Below are 20,433 nucleotides of genomic sequence, written 5' to 3'. Positions count from 1 at the left end.
AGAGGTGCTACAAATACGTGCGGTGAAATATCAAGTCATGATGATGAGTAAGAAAGAAAGGGGACTGGAGAGGATGATGGAATCATCTGTTCAATGCTGAACTTCATTAAAAAGAAAATTAGTTGCCCCTTTAGAGAATCTTCCACCATAAAACTTTCCATCTTGCAAGGGTCTTACCTTAGGGACAAAGACTAAGCACAAAAAAGATGTAGCAGTCAGAAAGGTCTAGAGAGGTGGCAAAAATTATCAGAACTGCAGCTGGATTTACAGAGGTATTAACAGTAACAACCCATTGCTCATTCTTAGGCTTTGTTTTCACTTCCAAGTTTAAAGTGTTGCTGAGGCAGCACTTTCATATGACAGTGTGGTCACAGCACCAGCGCTCTGGATAAACCACCTCAACGAGGGGAGTAGCTCAGAGCGCTGGGAGCCTGTTTACACTGGCACTTTACAGTGCTGTAACTTTCTCACTCAGTTTTTTTTCCCCTGAGCAAGGAAGTTACAACACACTAATTTGACAAGCCCACCCATAGTCGGTCAGTGGAAAAGAAGTAGACAGGAATTGAACAGTGTACTCAAAAATATACAGGCCTGTAAAGGAAAAATACTGGCTCTCCCTTTAAGCCCAGTGCATCACTCCTAAATTGAAAGATAATACATTCAGAATCATTTAAAAAATGAAGGGGTTTTGTTTGGTTTTAGACCCTGTGTATTCAGCTTGGGAGATTTATTGCTGCAGAAGGTCTCTAAGCAACTACAATAACTGGACTTAAAAAAAATATATAAACTGAATAACTTTATGACCCGATATTTGATGCTAAGACCAGTGATCAAATCTCATGTTGGAATGGATAAAGTGAATGTTGAGAGGGGTCAGGATGGTCTCCACCTCCATGCTATGCAGCCATGCACAAATTACTACATGCACTATTGGAAAGGGTGAGGGGTCGCCTTCCTCTGCAGTACTGGAGCCAAGTTACTTTAAAATGGCAAGTAGAAAGTGTCTAGCGGAAATGTAAAGATCAAATGCCATTATTTATGGAAGTGTTTCTGCTCACTTTGTTCCCTGATTCTGTATTTGGGATATAAGTAGTTTGCAAAAGTAGAAGGACATGTGTGTGCATGGGCGTGATAAAATATGTAAAAGGTAAATCTGGATCATGTCATAATCTACACTTTGGACACCACCATTCAAGCTAACTGAACATCAGCAATTAAAAAGACATTTTGTATCTGTTCCAATTCAGATTAACCAAGCTGAGCAAAGCAATGCCCTTCTGCGATCTCCTGTGTCACTGTCGACCATATCCTGCATCTGTGGAAATACTGATGGTGTCCAGCAGACACTGCTAGTCCCACATTTATTTTTACAAAGGAATTGTTACCTGTCCATGGGTGTCTCCTGGAGGCTTTCCAGGCTCAAACCGTACAGCCAGTCCAAAGTCAGCGAGAACTGCTGTCAAGTCATTCTTCAACAACACATTTTTACTCTTGAAGTCCCTGCAGATGGACCAGAAAGCAAGTTAGAGAAGAATTTAGTATGGCACAAATCCCATCACATTTAAACAAACAGGTCAAAACTTGACTGGTTTAATTGCCATGCTCAGGTTGAGCTCTGTGACCCAGTGTGAACACAGTAAACTGAAGATGCATTTGTCTTACATCTCTGAGATCAGACCTGCATCTACGAAAGCATTAATCAAACTAGAGCCCACACTGCTCCTGACCATATTTAACAGAATTCCTTCCCTTCCACCACATACTCCTTTGGGTATGTCTACACAGCAGCATTATTCTAAAATAACATAGTGCACATCTATACCATAAGCCTTTATTTTGGACTAACGTCGAGCTGGAGGACTTCTTACTCCGACTCACAGTAACCCTTATTTCACCAGGAGTAAGCGAAGTCGAAGGAAGAGTGTTCTTCCTTCAACTGCCTGCTGCGTAGACAGTGCCAAAAGCCAAATTAAGTTATTTCGACTTCAGCTACACAACTGATGTAGCTGAAGTTGCGTAGCTTACTTCAACTTTTGCGCTACTGTGTGGACGTACTTTTAGTGTGCATTTTTACAGAATTCTCCAGTTCAAAAAGACACAAAGAACCTACAGTAGAGTCAGACACACACGCACACTGTTTTAAGGAGTGGCATTAGGGCACTGCCTGCAAACACACCCCTCATGATTATACATGCTACACAGAGCAGTGTGGGGGCAGATTCCAAGCTGTGCACTGAAGCAGGTTCCAGCCTTTGTACTGAAATTGGGCCACTGCTTACATTCCATGGATGATCTGTACATGTGTGCCTTTGGCAGCTCACTATTTCACGGTCAGCTTCTCTTCCCTCAGCCTGGAGGGAGGATTGTAGTGATGCTGCCACAGAGAAGGTAGGGATCCTGTGCTACCCAGTCAGTGCAGGAGATATAGCGGTTATATTGGTTCCAATATAAAGTCTAAGGGTATGTCTACACTACAAAGTTAATTTGAAATAACAGACGTTATTTCGAATGAACTTTAATAGCATCTACACAGGCAAACTGCTATTTTGAAATAAATTCGAAATAGTGGAGCCCTTATTTCAAATTTGGTAAACCTCATTCAACGAGGAGTAACACCAAATTCTAAATAGCTATTTTGAATTAAGTGCTGTGTAGACACTTAATTCGAAATAGGGGGCCTCCAGCCCTTCCCAGGGAGCCCTTGTGGCCACTCTGGGCACAACCAGGAAACCTTCTCTCCTCTCCCTCAGCCCCGGAGCCATTATAAGGGTAGACCCTGGCCACAGTGCCTGTGCCAGCTCCAAGCCTGCCAGCCCAGAGCCAGCAGTGGCCACTGGCAGCCAGCCCTCTACCACTCCCCAGGAGCAGTCTGCCAGCTCGCAGGAGCCTGACAGGGGCTGGAAAAGGCAGGCGCCTTCCTGGTCCAGGGTGGAGATCATGGACCTTATTCAAGTTTAGGGGGGACGCCCCCAACTTCCATGATCTCCGCACTAGATGGAGGAACGCGGCCATCTATGGCAGGATAGCTGCCAGCCTGGCCACCAAAGGCCACATGTGAACCCAGGAGCAGGTTTGCATGAAAGTCAGGTTCGTCCAGTAAGACCCCCAACCCCGAGCATCCCCTCCCCCCTTCCAGCTCCCTCCTCCCAGGTTTCCCACACCCTTCTCCCACCCTCTCTCTTCCCTTCTCCCACCTCCTTTTCCCAGTCTCCCCAGAGGTCCATCCCCCCTCTCCCAGTTTTGTTCAATAAACCCAGATTCTATTTTTGAACATACATGTCTTTTATTTGACATCAGGAAGGGGGGTTAGGGAGGGGTAAGTGGAAGGACATGAGGGAGGAATGGGGCACAAGTCCCTGGTGGGGAGGACCGGGGAGGCTCTGAGGGCTCCTCGGAGTGGACGCTCTCCCTCAGGGCCTACTAGATCTTGACAGCCCTCCGGTGGACCCCCCAGATGGCAGCCTGCAGCAACCCTACGAGATGTACCGGCGTGCTCAGGGGCAGCTCTAGCTCCATGTGGCCTAGGGCTGTGGTGTCCCAAGTTCAGGCACTCAGGGCACTCCAGGACAGGACTGCTTTGCTGTCCCTCGTCGAGGTAGACAAGCAAGCAGGGAACCCTGAGAACTGTCTGTCCAGGGTGGGGGTAGGGTCCCTTTAAGCAAGGAACTCAGTTAGTGTGTGGGGCTGCTGCCTGAGGCTAAGTCAGAAAACAATATTTACACACACACACACACACACACACACACACACAAAAGATATGAAGGTAGATCCCATGTTTAAAGTTTCTACCATTTATGGACTATACAAAAACCAGCATTTCATACTAATGGACAGACCCTTTCTCCACTTGGCAGTCTCTGCAATGTTCCCTCAAAATGGCATTTGCGAATTGAGGGACAGCACCACCAGGACTACCTACACACTGTTCCCATGTACATATGGTATACAGACTTTGTATCTGGGCTTTAAAAATTAAGTGTGTGTCTGACTCCATTCAAAGTCAGCCGTTTTAAGAAAGTCTAACTGCAATTTTAAATTAGAAGAGAGCTTAATCTTTCTCAAAGTTTCTCTAGTTGTTTGCTATTATAAGCAACCCACCATCACCAACACATATGCTAGATGCTTTTTAACAATTACTGTATTCATTAGGCCCATTAATTTATGAAGCAAGTGTTATAGTTGTGTGTTTATAATACTTTGTCATCCTAATTAAAGTAGTAGCCCTTTACAAAACAAGGTCTCCATGGAAACAAGCTGGTATCAGATGAACTCAGCTCACCCTTTCTACAGTTTTCAATAGTTGTGTGTGACGGGGATCACTTAAACTTAATTTCTGAACCAGTACTATCCTAGAGCTATTGCCTGTCTAGGAGTTGGATCACTAGTCATTGACAAAGTCCAAACTCCCTTTGTAGTGGTTTATTATGGATTAACCAAAATTTCATCCACAAGCCCTTCAAAGCTATGTCCTTACCTCTGTCTTATAGCAGTTGCTGCTTCTCATAGCTCTCCTTGGATCTATATGGTGAACTGGAGCCAAAGGGAGCCACAAGGCTGTGTGTGTGTTTGTGTGCGCATGTGGGTCTGTCCCTAGGGCCACTTTAAAAACTTCACCCAGCATCCCCAGCACAGCCGGATACTTATAGTTCCTCTCCTGCACTTGGGAGAGGCCTGCACAGGAGATCTAGTGGGAAGGAGACGCTCCACCTGGTGGAGTCCTGCGGCGTTTCAAAGAGGTGGCAGCAAAAAAAGAGGCTGAAGCAGGCTCAGGCAGACGCAAAGGCTGTTAGCAAAACTCCTTTTGCAGGCCTGCTGGACCAGAGGAGAAGGAGGGGATCCATTCCCAGAGTGGGAGGGAAGAGAAATCCCTGAGCCCCTTCCCTGCACAGGGCACCTTACAGGAGAAAGGGGAGGCCACAGCAGGGCCAACTCCGCCCCCCCGCCCCCTTTCCCTGAATAGGCTGGTTGCAGCAGGGAACAGCCTCTGGCAGACTGGAGACTTAACAGTTAAGGAGGCATGCAGGACTGGAGGATGGGGGGGAGAGGGAAACATGTTACAGTAGTGGGAGGAAAGATAACACCCTCCCTCCCCCCCGAACTCCTTCTCAGCGTGGGGAGCTGAGAAAAAGGAAGGACGGGGTGGCCACAGCTGGGATTTGTGTGCGCGCTTGTGGTGGGGTTGGTTTTTTGTGTGGCCCCCCAACTGATCTCTCTCTGCAGGTTAGTGGCCCTCGACCCAAATAATATTCCCCACCCTGTGTTAGATTAACAAACCGGAATGGCCTGTTAGCAGCTTTACACTATCTTATAGTAAGAATGTGAGTAAAAAACCTAATGAGAAAAAAACTCACTCCCAGGCCTTTCCATGTTTTCATCAGAAAAGGGATGTTGGTGAACATAGCCCAGTTATAGACCTCAGACAGCAGGTGGCAATGCCCTGTATGCTCTGCATGGTAATTTTCCTGTATTCTTTCAGTTCCCTCCGTGACCTTGCTAAATGCAGGACACTGCAGCCTTGCACGACATAATTAATGAGGTCAGATACAATTGCTTTCAACTAAAAGTGACCTGTCAAAATATTTTGGGAAGAGAGAAATCACTGGACCAGACAGAGGGACCAACTACATTTCTGGGCGTCATAAGGCCACATCCAGAGACAGGCTGCACTGCTCAACCCCCAAGTCTCAGCCTTCTGAGAAAGGAAATAACTGTTCCTTACCATGGCAACCAACAAATCTGGAAGTTCTAGCTTGGGAGTTTCTGGCGAGGGATTAAAGTGGGCGAAGTGATTTAGCGTTCCTTACAGTAAAGCAATTTTTGGAGACATTTCTGCAAAGTGTAGGATTTGTCATTATAGCATATTGAGGGCAAAATTTAAAGCATGCTTAATTGCTTAAGCAAAGCTGTGCTCTCATGGTTCTCCCTCATTGAGCTACAACTCCATTCGACAGAGGAGTTAATCTATGACACAGTCACTACACCACAGTAATACTCTGCTCCAACATCTTACAAAGGACAAATGAATGATTAGGGGCATACATATATAAATATGCATACACATAATTCCGGGCATACTATGCAGCAATCACCTTCTCCGTGGGCATCTACAAAAAAGGGAAAAACGAAAAAAACAACCAAATTGATCAAGTAAACAAAAATGTCAAGAAAGGCCCCCCCTCCCGACCACAGAAAGAAAAATAATCCTTCACAGAAAGAGCTTTTGGATTTCAAAGCATGAGACAAGAGGCTCTATATTTATGTGCTTACATAAAAACAGTCCGATTTTCTGAACAACTGAACATCTGTTGACTCCCACTCAGATCTAAGAAACAGGATTTTAAAGCATGGCCAATCACTGGCTCGGCAACATGACCTGAAGGTCAGCAAACTATTCAGACAGACCAGGGAACTGGGAGGAAAATGGGGGTGGGAGGAAAAAGAAATTAAGCTCTACAAGCAGGGACCTGCACTGAAAATCCCTTTGTACTTCGCCTCCTCCCATTTAGATTTGGGGCCAGTCCATTTGAGTGTCTTATCTGGTAGGTAACAGAATGCAGCAAGAGAAGACTATTTCTTCCTCACTGCCATTTACACCTGTGTGTATCCCAGAAGCCACTGGCAACAATGATAAAGATTAACACACGTTTGTTTTATTATCTGCTCCTTTCGATTAAAATGTGATTTTTAATAAGTCAGCACTTTTCTATTGTGCGCTAACAGCTCATACATCCAGGGTAAAATATTTATACCTACCTCTGGAACTTCCACTACATGCATCTGACGAAGTGGGTCTTTGCCTACGAAAGCTTATGATCCAATAAATGTTAGTCTATAAGGTGCCACAGGACTTCTCGTTGTTCTTACAAATAACAATATGCGTGCATTTCAACACCACAACTAGACAGCTATTACCTTCAACTGGATACACACTGCAGAGATGATAGCTTGCTCTTCTTTCACCCACCTAACCTTAAATTGGGTTGTAGGTGTGGTCTCCAGTATAGACAGTGCTGGGCCTGCACTACAGACCTGATCCAACTTCTGTGGAAGTCAGGAAAAGACTTCTTCTGACATCAACTGGCAGTGGAATGGATCACTGCTTACGAAAGCCACTTGCTTTTATGCAGGGTGTAATACAATAAAATCCATGTCAACATGCTATTTTAAATGGCATGCCAAATCGCAAAGGAGCGGATGGGCAATTAACCTCTTCTTTTCCATCCTTGCATTGTGCAGCAATGAGGTTCTTCAAGATGCACCCCTCTCTGGGTGCACTGCCTCAAGTCCTCATGTGCCTCCCAAGCTCTTGATCAGAGATTTTCAGTTAGCAGCATCTGTTCTGCCCATGCACAGACCCCGTGTGCCTCCTTCTTGGAGACACTAAGTTAGACTGGGGCGCATGGTGAATCACTCATTTGCTTCTCTACCCCAACATCCCCTAGGAAATAGCCTGAAGAGGAGGGGAAGGAAGGCAGGGCAGTGGAGATAGTGACAGATATCAAAGAACCACCGTTATGGCACAAGTTGAGTAACTTCTACTTCTCTGAGTAGTGTCCCTATGGGTGTTCCACTTCAGAGGACTCCTAAACAATATCCACAGAAGGAGAGTGGAACTTTGGAACAGAGTCCAGAATCGAAGATAATACCGCAGAACTAAGTGCCACTTCTGATCTGATTGCATGGATGAGGGAGTAGTGGTTTGCAAATGTATTTACTGACGCTCCTATAGCTACTCTACATCTCTCAGAAAATTATACATTCTTCAGTACTGCTATAAATATTGCCTGTGATCTAATCAAATGTGCTATCACTTATGGGGGGTGGAGTGGGGAATAGAGCAGGTGCAGACTCTTAACAAGTGAGGCAACCAGATGTCCATTCCAATAGTATTTGTGCAGAAAGAGAACCCCCTGGATCTATACACAATAGACATAAAGAGCCAAGGTGACCACTGTAATGTCCTGGTCCTCTTTAAATAGAAGGCCTAAGTTCTTCTAACATCCTAAGATATGGAAAGAGTATTCCTGTTGAAAGCAATGATGTTTGGATGATGGATGGACTGATTTCATTAGGTCAGAACTTTCATTAACAGTTATGGATATGGGTTTTAGGAGACCTTATCCTTAAAGAACACTGTATATGGAGGTTGGGTGAGGGGGAGACTGTTTAAAACCCTGAATTCCCTGACCCTATGGACAGATGTGAAGGCAGTCTTTGTAGATCAATGGAGCAGGAAGAAGTTTGCTATATGGTTTGAATGGAGGTCTCATAAGAAGACTGACAATCAAACCAAGGTCCCAAGGAAATGTAAGTTTTGAAAGTGGGGGTAAAGAGTACCCAACCCCTTAATGAATCTAGCCAAAGCCAAGAGAGCATCTACAGAGAATTCCTCCACCAGAGGACAAAAGTCTGGTATAGAAGCCAAACGTACCTTAATCAAGCTCATGGATAATTCTGATTTCTTCAGATCCAGCAGGTAATCAGGGATGAGTGGAAGCAGAATTGAATCAGAGCAAAGAGTGCAGAGACTATGCCAATAAGAGAATCTCGTCCATTTCCTCAGGTAAACAGTGCTTTTACTTCTGCAGAGCAGGGAGCCTCTAGCCCAAGAGCCATGAAGGAACCATGCCCTGAGATGCAGAACTGTGAAGTTGGGATGAAGCATGCAACCCACATCCTGAGGTAGGGAACAAGGAATGGCTGGAAGCTTGAATGACCACAGGACAGACAGGTGAAAGCAAGTATGGATATAAAGATCATCTCAACCAGCATGGCACTAAAAGAATAGCTCCAGCTATGCGCGATCTAATCTTATTCCTGATTCATACAATTAGAGGTGATGGGACACGTAAAAAGATCCCTCTTCCAAGGCAGAAGGAAGAGGTTTCCCAAGAATTGGTGACCTAGTCCTCTCTCAAGCAGAGAGGAGGGCAGTTCCCATCCTTGAAATATACTGCGAATATCCAACTTCCATTCACAGTCGTGTGAAAAATGAGAGGATCACCTGTGATCTGAGTGCTTGGGAGGCAGACCACTGAAACATGGATCTACTGGGTTATACACACGTTCCACAGCTTCACAACAGCCTGCTTGATGATACTGAACATGCAGAGCATGTTGTCTGACATGGCCCTAATTGTTTTGTCCTTTATGAGGAGCAGGAAATAATGGCAAGTGTTCCTGATAGATGTGAATGCCAATAGACTGACGTGTAGACTAATTTCTTGGGATGTCCATCTGCCCTGAATTGTGACGGTACTGTGATGTGTGATGGGTGTATCGATTTATGAAAACAGGCATCTGTCAGGCCAAAGACCAAAAGCCAAGTCTTTCCTCTGGTAAGGGAATTATAGTTACCATGGTCACCATCCTGAACTTTTGAGGCTTTGAAGTCTTGTTTAAGTCTTGGATCTAAGAATAGCCTCCATCCTCTGGCCTCCTTTGGGCTCAGGAAATAACTGAGTAGAATCCTGCCCCAATGAGGGGAAGAAACTGGTTCTGTTGTTCCTAGCTAGAGATGAAAATCCATCTGTTGTCTCAACACAAGTTGGTAGAAGAGATCCATGAAGAGGGACAGGGAAGGGTGGTGAGGGAGGGAGGGAGGGATGTAAACTGGATGGTATATCCTGATGTAATGACCTCTAAGACCCACTTGTCTGTAGTGATCATCAGGACCACAGAGCGCCAGCTGGTACCTGTATAGGCCTGGGCTAACTGCCTATCCCCCCACACCCTGTAGTTGTGATCAGACTTGCAATTTGCCTGCCATGTGCCACTAGTATAAATGCCAGAGCCATGCTATCTGCCTCCAAACATGAACAGCCGGTACCTGAGCCTAAGGCCCACAGCCCAAGCACCACTGCCCAAAGGGATGGTGTAGACGGAGCTTGATCCTGCCTTGAGGGCGGGGGGCTGGACTCGATGACCTCTCGAGTCCCTTCCAGTCCTATTATTCTATGATTCTATGACCTGTGCCCAACCCCACATCTCACCTGTTCCCTCCCCCCCCCCCCCACATCTCCCAGACACATATGCCCAGTCCCACACCTCGCCTGTTTCTCTCCTCCCGCCCCCATTGCCCACAGACCTGTGCCTGGTCCCGCATCTTGCCTGCCTGCCCCCTCACATTGCCTAGAGACCTGTATCCGACCCTTCACCTCGCCCTCTCTCCCCCACTTCCCAGAATCTATCTGCGCCCAGTACTTCCCACTACCCCAGATAGCTGATGCCTTTGCCCTGCAACCGGCTAGCTTCAGTGCTGGGCCCCCACTATCCTTAGCCCCACTGCCTCCCCCGCAGGTACTGATCCCAGTAGCTGCCCCACCACTCTCCCGCCTGGGCTCCCATGAAGCGGCGGTGGCTCCGGCCCCTGAAGTGGCTTCCTGCCGCCTGCCTCACACCTCTCGGCTCCTCTGGCCCTGGCTGCCAGAATGGCCACCCACCTCATGGCTCCTCCGGCCCTGGCTGCTGAAGCCACCATCTGTCATGCACTGGAGCAGCCACCTGATGCCCGCCATGCAGCTATGCATAGGAGGTGGGCGGGGTGGACATTTTTTCAGCACACCTGCACAAGTGCGGAGCTTAAAGGGAACCCTCGTCCGAGACTTCCCTTCAGGAAATCTTGGATACCTGCTTCACCTGAAGCAACAAGGTCTTGCCTTGGACACCATTCGAGTCCCACTGGCAGCCATTCCCACGTTTCATCTGCTCCTGCAAGGACAATCTGTAGCCTCCCATGATGTCACCTCCTAGTTCCTGAGGGGTGGAATGGCTCTACCCCCAGACCAGAGGCCTTCTCCCACAGTGGGATCTGAACCTGGTCTCGGCACGGTTCATGGGACCCCCCCATTCGTGCCAATGGACGTACTTAGCATGGCCATCAGTTACAGGGACAGCCTTTCAACAGAAAAGGCAGCGTTTGAAGCCTGGCAGGCTAGGAATGCCCCACTAGGGAAACAAATCTCTCAGACTGACTTTGTTTTTTAAGAGCAGAACAAAGCAATCTTCTCACTACTTACACAAACTCACTCACTCCAATGTCACTAACAAATACTAGACTAGGTATCTAAACACTAAAGAAAAACCAGAAAGGCTGAGGCACATTCCAGGCAGGCACTCGGGAGGCACCTCCACATGTTATAAAAATTCGACAGCCTATCTGGGCTACAACAACTGTTTTTCTGCATTAAAAAACCCAAAAAAACCACAACAGAGAGGCAAGCAGGGTTACAGGGGGGGCCCCATTAAGCTAGGAAGCTCAGGATTTGGCTTCAGCCCAAGGGTGCAGGGCTTGGGGCCCCAAGGTTCAGCATTGCACAGCACAATTTCACCTGTCTGCCCTGAGCCCCAGCCCTCCTGCTTGGCAGATCCCCTGAAACCTGCCATGGCCACCCATGGGGCCAGAGTCCTATGGTTGAGAACCGCTGCTCTAATAATCAGCCTCAGGCCGAAGTAACTATGGCGACTCGCCTATATATCCTGATGGAGTCATGGTGTCCAACATACTAGCCACATGTGGCTATTTGGCTGGTTGAGTGTGGCTAGTTCGCTATAGCAGTGGACACTATAGCGGCTATTGCTTCAGAACTGGTTGGGCACCACGGCTATAAAGTCTTGGATTCCACTGATTTATATACAAATGCTCTTATTTGAAATGTCCACTAGGGGGCACTATTGCATTGCCAAGTAAGGATTGTAATAATTGCAACATTAATCCTCCTTTTGTGCCAGAGGCCAATGGTGTTAAGGAATTAGCTGAAGCTTTTTATGGCAGTAACTCACTCAGACTTAACTGAGAATTCAAGCATGTTATCAGTGCATTGTCCTGTGCTATTCCAAAGTATCACCCAACTTTAAACCTATTTGCTCAGATTTCTGTTACACAGGGAAAGCCAGTGAAATACAGCCCCTACCCTAAAACATGCTCCATAGATGCTAAATTCACAGATGGGGAATGAATTCTTCCCCGTTTCCTCCCCTGCATCATTTGCTAAATCTATTGTGACACTAATTACCATGGTCCACAACTTCAAGACTTTTGTATGGTTTTTCCCCTGCCCCACCCTTAGGAATTTCACATATAAATCACTGCATTTATTATACAGGGGCAAGTGTCAAGGAGGCAGCATTCCCCCCACAAGCAATTGAAATGCAGCTGCAGGCTCTTGCACAAGACTACTGCTCTCAGAATTCCCTTAGTGTTTTGGAGGGGCAGGCGCACACATACAGCCACTGAACATAAAACACTTGTTATAAAAGAGATTTCATTTTTCCTATGTAAAAAATCAGTTTCACTGTATCAGATACAGACTACTGTAACGGAACTTCATGTTTCAGCCCAAGCTAACCTGCAGTGCAGTGGATGAAGGAGTGTGTCCAGGGACTGCCATATATATATATATATATATATATATATATATATATATATATATATATATATAGCCTTTCACCTGATTTGAATCCTCCCTGAAAACTAGAGCAAGACTATCTATAGTTATTTTAGAACAAGCTATATAGAACCATCACAGCATGCAGATCTACCAAGTGAGTATCCAACTGTTGCCGTAACCTTCATCCTTCTGCACTCTATTCACTATGCCATTCTAATCTGTACCACGTTTAAAATGTACTGTAAGCTCTTTGGGGCAGAGATCTTTTTTGAATCTTTTGTACAGCTCATGGCAAGCTGTGTGCTATAAAATATTGAGTAACAAACAGCAACCATTTTGTTTTTCACTTATTCTTTCCTTCTGAACAAAAGCTCATCTTAAAAGGATGGAATTAAAGACTAAGCATCATCAAGTTTGCATAGCCAAGTCAACAGACAGAATATACAAATTACCATACAATTTATTCAGATTATAATGCCAGGAGGGACAGTTTTCATCATCTAGTCTAACCTCCTGTAGAGCACAGGATTTCCCTGAATCAATTCCTATTTAAATTAGAGCAGATCTTTTAACACACATCCAATCTTAATTTAAAAATTGCCAGAGAGATAGAGAATCTACCACAGCAGTTGGCAAACTGCTCTATTGGTTAATTACCTTTTCTGTTAGAAATTTCCACCTTATTTCTACTCTAAATTATTCTAAATTCAACTTCCAGATCTTGTTATACTTGTGCCTGCTAGCCTGAAAATCCTCTACCAAATTTCTACTCTCCAAGTATATACTTACAGATTGTGATCCAGGGGTACCCCTACTTTTAAAAGGGATGTTAAAAATCCTGTAATAAGGGAACCATGTAGGCGCTGACAATCTCAGTGGTTACAGAGTTACCCATGCTGCAGGCTCTGCAGAACAAAGCTTATGTTCTGTGTCCCGCAGCAAAGCCTTCCAGGGAGGGGAGCCACCAGCTCTTGCCTGCCGGGCTCCTAGGGAGGCTGCTTCGCTGAGTGGAACCAACACCATTAACTGATAAGCGATAACCCATAGAGACTGCTTATCGGTTAAACACATAGTTGTCCACTCAAACATCCCTACTTAAAACCTTCCCTTATTTAAAATAAGCAAATTGAGCTCTTTGAATCTATTTTTATAAAGCTTATTTTCCCATCCTTCAATCATTTTTGCAGCCCTCTTCTGAACCCTCTCCAATTTACCAACATCCTTCTTGAATTGCAAACACCAGAACTGGACACAGGATTCCAATGTGAAGGTCCTTTGGAGAAGGACTAAATCAATATCCTGCCTGCTCTACCTGGACATTAAACATCACTTGGCATCATCAGTGGATCAGAGGAGGTTTTTTCCCCCCCTGTGTTTTTGGCCTAAGTGCCTTTCTTCTCCAGGGCTGATTACTTATCTGGCTATTACTGTATGTGTATCTCTTGCAAAATACTTTAGGATGAAAGGCATGACATAAAAGCAAGCTCTCCTCCCTCCCTCCATTCAACAAAACTGTCATCAGAGGGTCATGTATTTTAGAAAGACAAGGTGGGCAAGCTTTTATTGGACCAGCCGTGAGGGCAGGGGACTGGACTTGATGATCTCTTAAGGTCCTTTCCAGTTCTAGTGTTCTATGATTCTATGACACTATGAACTTCTGCTAGTGCAAGGTCCAACCTTTCAAGTTTCATGGAACTCTTCAGGTCACAAGCTGAAGAAGCACAGTTATGCAAAAACATACAATATTTACCTATGTGCTATAGCAGGTTTGTGTCCTTCCCCCTTACACCAGGGAACATCTTCATGTAGGTAGGAAAGTCCACGGGCCATTGTTTCCGCAACATGGCAGAGTTCATTCCAGCTGATAATATTCCCCTTCAGGTAATCTGTCAGCGAGCCCTGAGAAATAGGATGTCATATATTCTTAGAAGTTAATCACAGACCTTGGTGAGTGACAGTTGTGCCAAATCATCAGTTTAGAGAACGGTTTTAATGAGTGCTTGAGAAGTTTGAACTTTGATTTGACAGAAAAATCCACTTGCAAAGAACAAAACAAAAAAAGAAAAAGGGAAGAATGTCAGTGAAATACTATCACTTTCCTGGACTTATTGCAATGCATGGATTTAGAGTATTTGAAATAAAAAATTGATTTTTAAAAATTGTTTTACTAAGTCTAGCTACTTCAAAGAAAAACTGGAGCAATTATACAAGAAGGTGAAAGCCATAAATGGAAAAAAAGATCTTACATTCCATCACCTGGCTATGGAAATGATTGGCTCCATGAACCTGAGATTAAATACAGGGATATCACCACAGCTCAAACCTGGATTTGTGCAGGTTTGTTTTATTTTAAATGTTAGTTATATTTGATAACTAAAGCAACCCATTAAACAGCGCTATGGCTGTAAGTTTTAAGTAAACACAGAGCCTGTTTGAAAATGAAGAGGAAGGACTGGGACAGTCTGTCAGGTCTGAACGCTCTCTCTCGGATTTACCTACACAGGTGCAAGGTTACTACTGCTTGCAAGTGCAAAGAGATGTTAAAAATCATGTAAAAGGGTAACCATGTAACTGCTGAAAATCTCAGCGGTTACATGTGCTGTGGGCTCTGCAATGGTCTTTTCCACTTCTCCTCCTGTCCACCACAACAGATTGATTTTCTAAAGCTCACAATTTTTCTGAGAAATCTTTAACCAACTCTTAGTTGAAAGAAAACAGCAAACTGAATAAGCTCACTACTGAGAAGTGGGATACACTCTGAAAATAGCTATATGTGGAACATGACATTCCAAAGGGGTCGTTAAAATGGAAAACACTCATTCTAAATCCTGCATAGCTGCCTAACAAGCATCAGTCCCTTTAGCACCCCTCAAATGGAGATGTGGGTATACTGTACCTTGTCATGGAAAGCTGTGATCAGCCATAGTTCCATCTCCAGGTTTGTTCCTCGCTTCTCTGCTGCAATAAACTGCAAAAGGTTTTCATGCTTCATGCCAGGGGTGCTGAAGATTTCTCTCTCACTCTGCCAGGATTGTTTATCCTAAAGAAGAAGGAAAAATGATCGAAGACCACTTCTAAATTAAACCCTCCATTTCAAGCAAATAGCTGCCATGACAGTGCATTGCTGATGCTCCTCTGAAAGTCACTCTCAGCCATCATGAAAAAGAAGTACAGATGCCTTAAAAATTAGGCAGTTTCCCAAAGGTCTAGAAGCCAGAGGGGCAGAAGACATTTTTGCATTCAAACCACCCTCAGATATTTCTGTAGCCTTAAAAAAAAAAAAAAAATCTGACAACTCAAAAAAAAAAAAAAAAAAAAAAAAGCAGCTACAATTTCTGTAAAAGCAAATAAAAGAACGAATACTACCTAGATTTCTATTTTAGCTGTAACTGTTAAGATCATCATAAACCAGAAGGGATTGTGTCAATGCCCAACTAGTTTATCCACTGCTGGTCTGAAGAGAGGATATGGAAATCTCCTTCTATAAAGTCACAATGAAAAGCACAAGGAAGAGGAGGATTAAACAAGAAGGCCTTGGTGAGGAACACTCGGACTTTTTTTTTTTTCAATTATTTTTCTTCAAGTGGACATGTTTGATTGTTTGGTCTTTCTGTTTGCAATTCTTACAGAGCTTTGGATGTTCAAAGTGAAAGATACAATGTAATCAACACAGTAATGTTCCTGTGCAATTAGTCTTCACTCCATTAGGACTGTGGCTTTGTGAGCTGCAAATTACTTGTTAGGTCAGGGCTGGATTCAGAGTGTGCCTAGGCAACAGTCATGCAAGATGTAGGATTAATAACTCTTTGGGTATTGAACTACGTGCTGCCTCACTTGAATTTGTACAACTCAGAATACTTGGACCAAAGTTAAAATACCTGGTGGATTTCAAAATGGGATCATCTGTCCAGTTTCAAACAGCAACCGCCTCAAGTGGCATTTGCTACTGAAAGGCATTGGAGGCCCTTGAATTTCTCTCACCTGTATGGGAAAGATTTTCACTGCTACATAGTCATTCATCAGCTGAGCCTTCCAGACACAGCCAAAGCGCCCCCTAGCTTTGATCTCCAGTAACTGCAAAGGCTTAAGGCCAACCAGCGGAGAAGGGGGTGGTGGCCCAGGGTCCTAGAAAACAAAAACAAGAATAAAGATATGGGTTACAAACTTAAGTCAAATAACCAAGCAAGAGGGACAATTTAATCTGATAGAAATTTTATTGTTCAAAAGCAAGTTATGACTTAGTAGGAGAGCAGTGTGAAATTCCCATTTTGTTTTACAAAACTTTTGCATGAAACATTGCCATTTGGTAGTATTTTCCACCTTCATATGTGGTTTATATGAAATGTTAAACTACTTGTTTAATCAAATCATGGCAAAAGCTTTAATTTTATTGTCTTTAATGCAAAGGCTGCATTCATTTGGAAAACAAACATTTGTCCCTTAAATGATATCTCCTGCAAAAAAAATGCAACCTTCAGTTTTGTAAAAAAAAATTTAAAAGCGCAAAGTAAAGTACACTTAGAATTAATTTCAAATAGTTTTCCACTTCATTATGAATATTTCACACCATTCTAATGAACTGCAAGTAAGCAGGTTTGCAGTCTATAAGTCTCAACAGGCTTTTATAAAAATAATAGCTGTATAAACTTAGTGTTTTCATGAAAGATGCTATTTAGAATATAATTAGCTTCAGGTAGAAGAGTAGTAGTCTTCTTCCAACCCAATCTATCTTCCATGTTGGAAAAGCTCATATGACATAGGCTCGGACTAGCCACGCAGGAATAAAAAAAAAGGAGTTAGGCAAACTAAAATTAGGCCATAAGATTTCTTCTTAACTTTACTCTATATAAAAACATTAGGTTCTTACAGCATGTGCTAAGACAGATATGATGAATTCTAGCATGGCACTGCAACATTTGTTTAAAAATTTAACAAAGCAAAGTTCTGCCATCTTCCATTAATATGCCATCATAAGACAAATCCTCAAAACTCAACAGCTTCTGTTCTTTCATAACCACCTGGTAAACTTAGTGGAACAAAGTTTACAAAAGAGAAAAACGTCAATTGTTGCCCTTTAGTTTTCACGGTATCAGGCTTCTGACTTACCTCATTAATGTCCACATGCCCGTAGGGGGGCTTTCGGTGACGGTACATCCAGAAGGCCAAGAGAATGGCCATTGACAGAACAGCAATTGGAAGCAGAGAGTAAACCAGAATGTTGAGTAGTGAGGGTGTCGGTGGTGGTGGCTCATATATTACTGTAAGAGGGAGGGGAATAGTAAGTGAACTAGGATTCTCTGTATTCGTAATGGGTTTTGTGGCTGTAGTTCCAGACATGCACAAGCATTTGCCCTCCCCCAGCTCCTTAGCGGACAACATTTGCTGAATGACTCTTGTAATGATCAATTTACTAGTTAAGATCTAGCCCCGCATGCGCTAAAATACCACACCAGAATTTCCCCAAACAAGTTCCATAGATCCAAGTAAAGCAGGAAATTGCTTAGTAGTTAAGTCTATGTACTTGCCAGCTCTTAACATAGGCACGGAAGGCAAACACCCTTCCCCACCACTGCCTTTAGCTACCAAAGAGAAAGGTTCTCCAGGGGTGGCAATAAGATGTCAGTTTAAAATAAAATATTGCAGAAGCCGTCAGCAAATATATTGTCTCCACCTCAGTGAAACTGATGAAAAAAGAATGGAAAGTCTACAAGGAGCCATATTGTTTCATTGGAGACATGGACGAGGAAAGGACAAAATGCCAGTATTTGCCAAATTAAGCAAAAAGCTAGTAAGGAAAGGCTTATTTTGTTAGTATGAGATTATGAAGGTAATAATAAAAACAGTAGGTAATAAAAATATGCAATCAATAACTTTTTCTTAAAATCCTGGAAAATTTAATAAGGTTCTAATCTCTCTATGTATAAAAAAAAAGTTTTTCCTGCAGGACAACAGAGTGTCACGTCACTCTGCGTCCCGCAGGCTCCGCCCTCCCTGCCCCAGACACTGTTCGGGGACGGCAAAGCTGCCTGGCAGCCTGGCCTGGGCAGATTCCGTTTCCCAAAAGGCCGCAGCCAGAGCTGAGCGGACAGGACACTTGGGAGGCAGAATCTGCCTAGGTCGGGCTGCCAGGCAGCTTTGCCGGTCCCTGAACAGTGTCCAGGGCAGGGAGTGATTCCATCCAGGGCCCGGGCACCACTCGGGAATAGCCTGCCATAAGGAACGGGGCTGTGGCAGCATCGCCGCCATTGCTCACGAGGGAGACCCCAAGTAGAGACTCTGGGGCGGTGGGACCTGAGGACGTTGGGGACCTTCTTGTCAGTCTGAGGCGCCAGGAGAAGTGGTGTGGGGTCTGGTGGCTAAGGGGAGCATTGGCTGTGCATCAAGCCAGCACCGGTGGCCCCCTGCTTGGGGGAAGCAACCACTGCACCATTTCTCATTCTGGCAGCGGTGCTCGACCGTGCGCGTAGGGTGGGCTGAGCTTTGGCTCACTGCCTGGGAATGGGGGCTGCAAGGCCGTGCTCCTCCCAGGCAGGGGTTCTCAGGCCCCCGGCCCAGGGGGTTGCTTCAGCGGGTGCAAAGCCTGAGGCACGGCCCACTCATGCTATGAACGGAGGCAGGCTCAGTGTCCCCGACTGCCTGCCGCTCCCCGAGTGGCCACATCAGCATCGAGCTGCCCTGTTGGAAACTGCTGCTGCAGTCCAGCAACCCCAAGACAAAGGGGAGTCCCAGCAGCATTTGGAGCGGCTGCCAACACGGCCGAGTGGGGGAAAGCTAGTGGGGGAGCGCTGCCTCTGCATGGTGGCGCCCAGAGACCCCCTCTCACTGCATAGCTCCCCGTCCCTCTTTCTACCCCTCATGTGCATCCTCAGCCCATCTCCTGCCCCCTTACAGACTCCCTTCCCCCCTTCTCAACCTGGCATCCCAAAGGAACCCCTGCTCTCTGACCCTCCCTCCAGCCTCTTTCTCTGCCTCCTTTCCATTTCCACTGCCCACAGACATCCCCTTTCCCACTTCACAGCACTCCCGCATGCCACCTTTGCTGCCCCCTCTCTCCAGACAGCTGCACAGATCCTGCCATCACAGCATCCCCCCCCCCGAAATTCCTGCATATGGGCCTGGTGCCGTTTCTTCGCGGGTTAGGTTGCCTGTTCATGGGAGGAGGCAGGGTGTGCGTAGGGAGGGAGGAAAGGGGATAAGAGTGTATGTGGGGATGGGTAGTGTGGTATGGGGGGATGGTGAGGGTGATATAGGAATGGAGGCAGGGGGATGGGCAGTGGGGGTGTGGAGCGGGAGGGATTAGGGAAGGATGGGGGTGTAAGAATATGGAGGAAGGAAGTGGGGCCAGGGATGGAAGGAGGGGGGTGGGCTTTGGGCCATGGACTATTTTATTGGTGGGTGGGGCAGGAGCAGGAAGGGTGCAGGCAGGGGGGACTGGCTGGCGATTGAAGGACACAATCAGTTAGGGTGGGCTGAGAGCATTTGGACAGAAGGGCCCATCCAGGGGTGTGGTTGGCAGGAGTGGAAAAGGGTGCCAGTAACTTGGGGCCATGGAGAGCACAGCCAGGCTCAGTGCACTATTAACAGACTCTCTGGCTGCAAAAGCAACCAGCGAGGGGGGGGGGGGTGTTGGTCAGCGTAGCCCCCTAGTAAAATTCAACAGAAATTACTCTGAAAACCTATACAACAGAACAAGACACTTTCTACAGATTCCTTGAAAACACCCTATAGAAAAAGAGATCTTATCTATTAAAATTGTATAGGATGTTTTAAAAGACACATATAGAAAAACTTGTAATACTTTTCCATAAGCGAGAACTTGTTATTACTTGCCCTTTAACTTACACAGATTGAACCTCTCTAGTCTGGCACACCCTGGTCCGCAACATCCGTGGTCTGGCATGATTTTAGTTAGCCAGATGTCCACTTAGCATGGGTGTGGCCACGTTTCCTGTGGTCCCATCAAGTTTGTTTACAGCTACCAGTCCTGGCTTTCAGTGTTCTGGGCTATTATTTAGCTCTAATTTACCCCTAAATGTCTTAGAAT

At 45.3% G+C, this 20,433-nt stretch overlaps 1 protein-coding gene across 2 annotated transcripts in view; it reads right to left on the bottom strand.

Annotated features, from left to right (window-relative positions):
• ACVR2B (activin A receptor type 2B) overlaps nt 1-20,433 on the bottom strand; it is a 161,933-nt gene that overhangs the window by 8,582 nt on the left and 132,918 nt on the right. For both annotated transcript variants that reach the window (XM_006120554.5, XM_089776790.1), the window contains exons 4-8: nt 17,496-17,647; nt 16,371-16,514; nt 15,286-15,429; nt 14,140-14,288; nt 1,386-1,500 (exon numbers count right to left, since the gene is read on the bottom strand). In XM_006120554.5, the coding sequence (XP_006120616.3) occupies nt 1,386-1,500; nt 14,140-14,288; nt 15,286-15,429; nt 16,371-16,514; nt 17,496-17,647 (704 nt within the window). The remainder of the gene's footprint in view (nt 1-1,385; nt 1,501-14,139; nt 14,289-15,285; nt 15,430-16,370; nt 16,515-17,495; nt 17,648-20,433) is intronic.

The sequence above is a fragment of the Pelodiscus sinensis genome, chromosome 2 (genome assembly GCF_052426305.1).
Source record: "Pelodiscus sinensis isolate ZL-2025 chromosome 2, ASM5242630v1, whole genome shotgun sequence".
Taxonomy (NCBI): Eukaryota; Metazoa; Chordata; order Testudines; family Trionychidae; genus Pelodiscus; species Pelodiscus sinensis.
Note: the sequence above shows the minus strand (reverse complement) of the source record. Positions and strands in the feature narration are given on the sequence as shown.